Consider the following 8,027-nt stretch of genomic DNA (forward strand, 5'->3'; position numbering starts at 1 on the left):
ATTTTAATACATGGATGCGAATCATGAACAAAATAGGAAAGAACTACGAATATATGAAAGAAAAATAATAAAAAAAATGTTTTAACCTCATTATCATATCGCTTACCAATCCGTATAGAATAAGAACATATACTGAATAAAGAAAGCTCTTATACCGATATTGTTCAGGAAAATAAATCGCTTAAGGTAGATCGGACACATGCATAGACGTCAAGATGTCAAACTTGTAAAACTGGTATGGAAGGAAGTTAGCACAGAAGAATGCCACTTGGGCGTCTCAGTATGCAATGGAGAGAAAACTTCCAATCATATCTCAAAAAATTAACATTTCGTTTGATTACAGATTCGTGGAAAATCGACCAACTTGGAGAAAAGTTAGCGAAGACTCACCCAATGTTATAGCGCTACGTAACGATGATGATAAAGAGAAAGGAGAAACAGTGACAAAAAGCAACAAAAATGGACTAATGGAGCAAAGCTGCTTCAAAATCTTGATTGGAAGGGATTGAAATGAAAGTATAAGAAATACAATGGATGAGGGGGATTCACTTATGAGGGGCAGAAGCAATATCAGTACTATAATAAGGCGTATAGTCCTGGACTGGTTAATCGTTGGATAATAGGAAACATGTGTGTAGCAGTTTTAATGTTTTCTTGACTGCTACCTGTGATCGGGGAGCAGAGATATCAGTACCAAGTTAAGGCATATAGGAATTGTTGCTTGAACTTTAATATTATTAAATAGCACTATATTTCCTAGTAAAATCGTCATGACTTTACAGTAAGACAAATATTCGAACGTTGGTTATGGAAACGTTAAGGACATACCACCGAGTTCCCTATGTCGATATCCTGCAAAATCTTTGTAATAATGATAACCGAACCAAAAAAACAGAGATTAAAATAGGCGCCAAGAAACTGTGTTATAAAACAGTCGAATAAATACAGATTCTCGATTTAAATATTCAAAAAATGTATGAACAGCTTACTAAAATAGAAATAACGCATATTTAAGATGCAATCCATTAATGGACCAAGGTACAAAGCACTCCTAGCATATGCTAATGATATTGATTTCATAATAAACTCTCTCCAGTCCGCAAACGACATTAACAAAGTGAAGAGAGTACGAAAAATGTTTCACTTACAATCAACAAAATGAAAACCAAATACAAGCGAATCAAAAGAAGAGAGCAATTCAATACATCTAGATAAAATAATAAAGTCAACAACTTCAATTTCGAAAGTATGGAATACTTTAAATATCTTAGATCAATAATCACGGTTAATAATAATGTCACTAAAGAAATACAGAGTGTTGTAAAAACAACATTTTATATTAATTTCAGTTTATTTTTCGTTTCCACAAATGTTGAATTTTATCTTAGCGACAGACTGTATTTGACAGACTGTCAAAAGTGCGGTAAAAAAAAGTGCATTTAGTTTTCTCTATAGTCGCGCGCCCCTAAAACGCCGGTATAAAAATGAACAATTTATTAAAGCGAACTCTTTATTTAGTAATAGTGCCTTTGTAAATATTTTCTCGGTATTAAATGTGTAGTATCTATTAATTACGCTTATTTTTCTCTAAGTACAAACCCCTACAAAACCAAACACATACTGAACCATCGCCGTGAAGTCTGCTTATCTATATCGAAGGAAACTCTTGTACAGTCCATGGTCCTAAAATATTTGGTACTGTACACGCACGGGGAAAGGAATTTAATAAGCTTTCTCCCGAACAATTGTTGGAGATCAATCAAAGTTCCAACATTATTTTTGGTCCTAACGCGACGGATTTTGTGTTTGGTGATCGCGTTATTTGTACTTTACTCTTAGGTTTGCATATTTATATAAATGTGATTAAAAGACCCTCGAAAAGACTAATGTGTCGCGATAAACTCTAAAACAAAAGGACAGAAGTGAATTTTATCTGGTGGCCTGTTGCTGTAAACTACTGGACAAATTGGGTGAGATTTTTCCATATTATAATTTCGCTTATGCACAAAGTGAACCGCTTTTCAAAAAGACTATCTCTTTAAAAAATTTATTAGTAGACATTTACCGCGTGTGCGAAAAATTTAATTGAAAAGTAAACTCTCAGTGTAATTTAAGACATTTATCGCGTTTTAATAAACTATAAACTCTCTCGCCGTGTGCTACACATGTTATTATATAATATAAACATTATTGACTCTATTCTCGTTGTGTGCTCTACATGTTATTATAATATAAACATTATTGACTCTATTTTCGCCGTGTGATACAGATATTAGTATATAATATAAACATTAATTTCTCTAAAGAATTCGGTGTTTGCACGGCCTTAGGCATTTGTTTTTGGAGTAGTACCTTTTGTTAAAGTCAAAATGGAAGATCTCAAGAAGAAGAGAAAACCACTGAAGGCCAAGATTACCAGAATAGCGAACTGGTTACTAGAAAACGCAGATGCAGAAACTGACGGTCTCCAGTTTCAACTCAGACACACCGAATTGAAAACGTGTTATCTGAAATATGAAGACGTGATGGATCAGATTGAAGAAATCGATGAAACCGATTCTGAAACAGAAGACAGGGTACTGATGGAGGAAAAATACTTTTCTACACTAGCTGGACTGCAGCATAAGATAGAAGCCTTAAAGTTACCCTCCCACTCGCTCAGCTCAAACTCTACTCCACCAACTGTAGCCACTGCTAAGGTTAGGTTGCCGGAAATCACGATGCAGGTATTCTCAGGAAACTTCGCCGATTGGAACGCGTTTTATCAGCTATTTGAAACGCTAATAATCAATAATGTGGGGCTAAACAATGTGCAAAAATTTATATATCTGAAATCTTTCTTAAAAAATGAACCTTTACATTTGATAGAAAATATAGAAGTTGTAGAAGAAAATTTCCGGATCGCTTTGGACACGCTTAAGAATAGATACGAAAATAAATCGCGTGTGATTAGTTTACACATCCAAAAATTGTTAAAGGCTCCATCTTTAGCTAAAAGTAACGCAAAATCATTACGAGAATTTTTAACTCTTTGTAAACAAACTTTACTTGCTCTTAAAAATATGTCTGTACCTATCGAACATTGGGATTTACTATTGATCGAAGTATTTTTACAAAAATTAGATTTCGCGACGCATAGGTCATTTGAGTATGAAATAGATTCAAAGGCTTTACCTACTCTCTCACAGTTTTTTAGTTTTCTCGAGAAAAAATGTGATATACAAGAAAAATTAAACGTTTCTGATAATGATAAAAAATTTAATAAACCTCAATTAAAAACATCTTTGTTTTCATCAGTTAATTTACAAACAAACTCGTTTTCGGATACTAATTGTATATGTTGTAAAAGTAATTCTCATAAAATTTATCAGTGTAATGATTTTAAATGTCTCTCTTTACAGGAAAGATTTAATTTTGTAAAAGGTAAGAAACTTTGTTGGAATTGTTTGGGTAATAAACATTTTTCTCAAGATTGCAACTCTTCACGCTCATGTAGTATATGTAAGAAAAGACATCACTCGCTCTTGCATAGTACCTCTGAAAATGTCTCTTCCTCTAGGAACACGAATAGGCAATCTTTCTCGATTGATCGCAACACTCAAGCTCCCAAACAGTCTCAAGGCTCTTCCAGTCGTGTTGCTCACACATCTACTCCGCCTTCATATAATTCTCATACCCAAAACGAAGCTTCTACCAGTTCGTTCAAACCTCCTTTAGAAGTACAAAATACTTCAGATTCTCATACAGCCACTTCTCTCTCTGCTTTATCAGTTAAAACTGATGTATTGTTGGCTACCGCTTTAGTGACAGTGTATTCTAAAGATGGCAGACCTATGCATGCCAGGGCGCTCCTAGATAATGGGAGTCAACATTCGTTCATTTCTCGTGATTTGGTTGAGAAGTTAAACCTCACCCCTTATTTTAAACAGTTACAGATATCAACCATATCCGAAAACACCTCAATGTCAAATCAAATGATTAACATAGAATTTTTTCCCTATAATGTGAAGGATAGAAGTTTCAAAACTTCTTTTGCTGTACTTGATAGTATAACCTGTAGGCTTCCTAAAGCTACCCTAGATAGAAGCAAAATAAATGTTCCACCTAATCTCACTCTCGCAGATCCCTCGTACTCTGTTCCCGGTAAAATTGATTTGCTTCTAGCTGGCGACATCTGTAGCGAATTATTGACTGATGGATTCATTCGTTTAGGAAAGAATCTTCCCATTCTTCAGAATACCCACTTAGGTTATGTTATTTTTGGTACTATTCCCCCTCATGTCTTTCATCGGAGTTCAAACTTGGCTATTTCTCAGTCAAATGTTTCTCTCTTTGTTCAGTCCGAATCCGAAGAGAATAATTTAGATAAATTGATACAACAATTTTTCGAAATTGAAGAAGTTCCCCACGTTAGTAAATTAACCCCCGATGAGGAATTGGCTGAACAAATATTTAATAAAACCACTCGTATTTTACCTTCGGGTCGTTTTCAAGTAAACCTACCACTTGTCTGCGAAAATGCGCATAAAAAATTAGGTGAATCTTTTAAAGTAGCTTTAAAGAGATTTATTAATTTAGAAAATAGGCTCTTAAAAAATGAAAATACATACGCTCAATATAAGTCGTTCATTAGTGAATATCTTTTTCTCGAACATGCTAGAATAGTCCCTCTCTCTCTTACTAATGAAAATTTAGAAAATAAATATTTTCTCCCGCATCACTGTGTAGTAAAGGAAGAATCCTTAACAACAAAACTTAGGGTTGTTTTCGATGGTTCGATGAAAAGCTCTAGTAGTTACTCGTTAAATGATATCCTACTCAAAGGTCCCACTCTTCAACCGGAACTTTTTGATATTTTGCTACGCTTTCGATTATATTCCTTTGTTTTCACAACTGATATACAAAAGATGTACAGACAGGTTAAAATCAATCCTGATCAAACCTTTCTGTTAAACATACTTTGGCGTGACTCCCCGGAAAAAGATATTGAGTGCCTGGAATTGCAAACAGTTACATATGGAACTAAAAGCGCCAGTTTTCAGAGTACTCGCTGTTTAATGGAACTGGCAAATACTCATCAAACTGAATATCCCCTGGCCAGTGACGCTCTTCAAAATAATTGTTATATTGATGACATTCTCTACGGTGCTAATGATGAGCAAACTCTCCTCAAAGCTCACAAGGAATTAACTAGTTTACTTGTAACAGCATGTATTTCTCTACATAAATGGTGTTCTAACTCGGACTCGTTTCTAAAAAACATTTCTTCTCTCTCTTCAAACTCTTCTTATGTCATAGCTCCAGATAATTGCTCTAATAAGGTTTTAGGTTTATGCTGGAATCCTGTTCTTGACACGTTTTCAATCTCTCTTCCAGATTTCACCCTAAAGAACTCATACACTAAGAGAGAAGTACTGTCAATGATTGCCCAAATATTTGATCCTCAAGGTCTTATTAATCCCGTTACAGTTGTCGCTAAGCTTATAATGCAAAAGATTTGGATTTCCAAAATCAGTTGGAACGATACCATTGACGCAGATACGTTACATGAATGGCTAAGTTTTATTAGCAGTCTCTCTCATTTTAAGGACTTAAGTATACCTAGATGTCTCTTTTTAAGTCAAGAAATCACTGGTGTTGAGATTCACTCATTCTCAGATGCAAGTTTAAAGGCTTATGGAGCTTGTATCTACTTACGCGTGACCTATAAATCAGAACAGGTGTCTTGTTCCCTTCTAGCATCTAAGAGTCGCGTTGCTCCGTTAAAACCCTTGACCCTTCCAAGATTGGAACTCATGGGTGCTCTATTGTGTAGTAAACTCACAGCAAAGATTGCTAATATTGTTAAAGAAAAGTTATCTCAATTAGACTCTAGAAATATGTGGTCGGATTCAAAAATTGTTCTCGCTTGGCTTCGTTCACATCCTTCTCGTTGGAACCAATTTGTAGCAAATAGGGTTGCACAAATTTTAGATAATTCTCCTAATGCTCACTGGAGGCACGTACGATCCAAAAAGAATCCTGCCGACATACTCTCCCGAGGAATGCTACCCTCTGAATTAATAAATTCGTCCTTATGGTTTCATGGTCCTCCATTTTTAAATCAACTTCGGTTGGATTTATTGAAATACAACCCAAAGGGGTATACTTCCAAGTTGCCTGAAGAAAGGAAAATCATTCTCCACGCTCGAAATGATCAAATAGATTTCTTCACCTCACTTTCTGATAGGTTCTCCAATTTTTCAAAGTTTGTAAGAACTTTAGCCTATATGTTTAGATTTGCTAATAATGCTAAACCGCTTTCTCGCAAGTTAACTAATACCCTTGAAGTCAGCGAACTTCAAAACGCTGAACTTAAGATTATTAAGATGCTTCAGTATTCCAACTTCTCGAGTGAGATTTCTGAGCTTAAGAAAGGTAAAACTCTATCTAATAAGTGTCTTTTACCCCTAAATCCCTTTTTGGATGAGAATGAAATGCTCCGGTTGGGAGGTCGCCTCAGAAACTCAGACGTTACCTTTGATCAAAGATACCCTCTTCTCCTCCCCCCAAAAAATCGTGTAGTTCGTCTCATCCTCCACAGAGAACATGTCAGACTCTGTCACTCAGGTCCTCAAAATACTTTGTCACAAATTCGTCTCAAATATTGGCCTTTAAATGGACTACGAGAAGTCAAGAAGGTCACTCACCAATGTATGGTTTGTTTTAAGTTTCGTGCCAAACCCGCTACCCAGATCATGGCAGATCTACCAAAAGAACGTTTAAACTCCTCTCGAGTGTTCGCTCACGTCGGATTAGATTTTGGCGGCCCCTTTCAGATAAAGTCTTCCAACCTTCGTAAGGCTCCTTTATTAAAATCGTATATTGCTCTTTTCGTTTGCTTGTCGACTCGAGCTGTTCATATTGAAGTCGTTTCCGGCCTCTCTACGGAGACGTTTCTTCTCGCTCTAAAACGCTTTATTAGCCGTAGAGGCCTCCCTCAAACAATATTCAGTGACAACGCCACGAACTTTCTTGGTGCTCGCAACCAGCTGTTTGAACTCTATAAGTTTTTCAAGGAAAAGGAAAGCTCTCGTTCTATTAAGGAATTTTTGTCCTCATCTCATATTCGCTGGAAAACTATAGTTCCTCGAGCCCCTCACCATGGTGGTATTTGGGAAAGTGCTATAAAGAGCGCAAAGCATCATATGCGTAGGCTCCTTGGCAATGTTAAGCTTACGTTCGAAGAATTCACTACAGTTCTCGGTCAAATTGAAGCTGTGCTCAACTCCCGGCCTCTTTGCTCCCTTTCAAATGACCCCTCCGATTTTACGTATCTTACTCCTGGACACTTCTTGATTGGACAATCTCTTACGTCCTTTCCTGAAAAAGATGTGATCCACATTCCTGAAAACAGATTGAATTTATGGCAACATTTGTCCAAACTCCAACAAGTGTTTTGGAAAAAATGGTCTATCGACTATTTGAATAGACTTCAAAATCGCCCTAAATGGTTTCTCCCTCATAAAAACCTAGAACCTAACGATCTCGTGTTGCTGATTGAAGACAACACTCCTCCTCTTCATTGGGTACTAGCAAGAGTTATTGAGGTCTTTCCCGGAAAAGATGGGAGAGTAAGAATTGCCTCGGTGAAAACTAAAGATGGAGTCTTCAAGCGCTCTATTACAAAATTGTGTCCTCTACCCAATGACGATTTAATTTAAGTTAGTATAAGATGATAATTGTAATGTATTTTTTCTTCCGCATGCTCTCTTGGCATAATATAATCTGTTTATTTGTGTTAAAGCCAGCGCTTCAACGGGGGCGAGTATGTTGTAAAAACAACATTTTATATTAATTTCAGTTTATTTTTCGTTTCCACAAATGTTGAATTTTATCTTAGCGACAGACTGTATTTGACAGACTGTCAAAAGTGCGGTAAAAAAAAGTGCATTTAGTTTTCTCTATAGTCGCGCGCCCCTAAAACGCCGGTATAAAAATGAACAATTTATTAAAGCGAACTCTTTATTTAGTAATAGTGCCTTTGT

General features: G+C 36.1%; 1 protein-coding gene across 1 annotated transcript; it reads left to right on the top strand.

The window, feature by feature from the left end:
* Window positions 1–2,369: 2,369 nt before the first annotated feature.
* LOC140450634 (uncharacterized) lies at window positions 2,370–7,703 on the top strand. Its single transcript, XM_072544295.1, has 2 exons — window positions 2,370–2,726; window positions 3,402–7,703. The coding sequence occupies exons 1-2, from the start codon at window positions 2,370–2,372 to the stop codon at window positions 7,701–7,703; spliced, it is 4,659 nt and encodes a 1,552-aa protein (XP_072400396.1).
* The last annotated feature ends 324 nt before the right edge of the window (window positions 7,704–8,027 follow it).

The sequence above is a fragment of the Diabrotica undecimpunctata genome, chromosome 9, assembly GCF_040954645.1.
Source record: "Diabrotica undecimpunctata isolate CICGRU chromosome 9, icDiaUnde3, whole genome shotgun sequence".
NCBI lineage: Eukaryota > Metazoa > Arthropoda > Insecta > Coleoptera > Chrysomelidae > Diabrotica > Diabrotica undecimpunctata.

Bases quoted from the DNA above. Each gene is read 5' to 3' on its own strand.
- LOC140450634 (XM_072544295.1), top strand. From the start codon at position 2,370: ATGGAAGATCTCAAGAAGAAGAGAAAACCACTGAAGGCCAAGATTACC. The intron at 2,727-3,401 runs GTATTCTCAGGA...CTCTCTTTACAG, and splicing joins TGCCGGAAATCACGATGCAG to GAAAGATTTAATTTTGTAAA.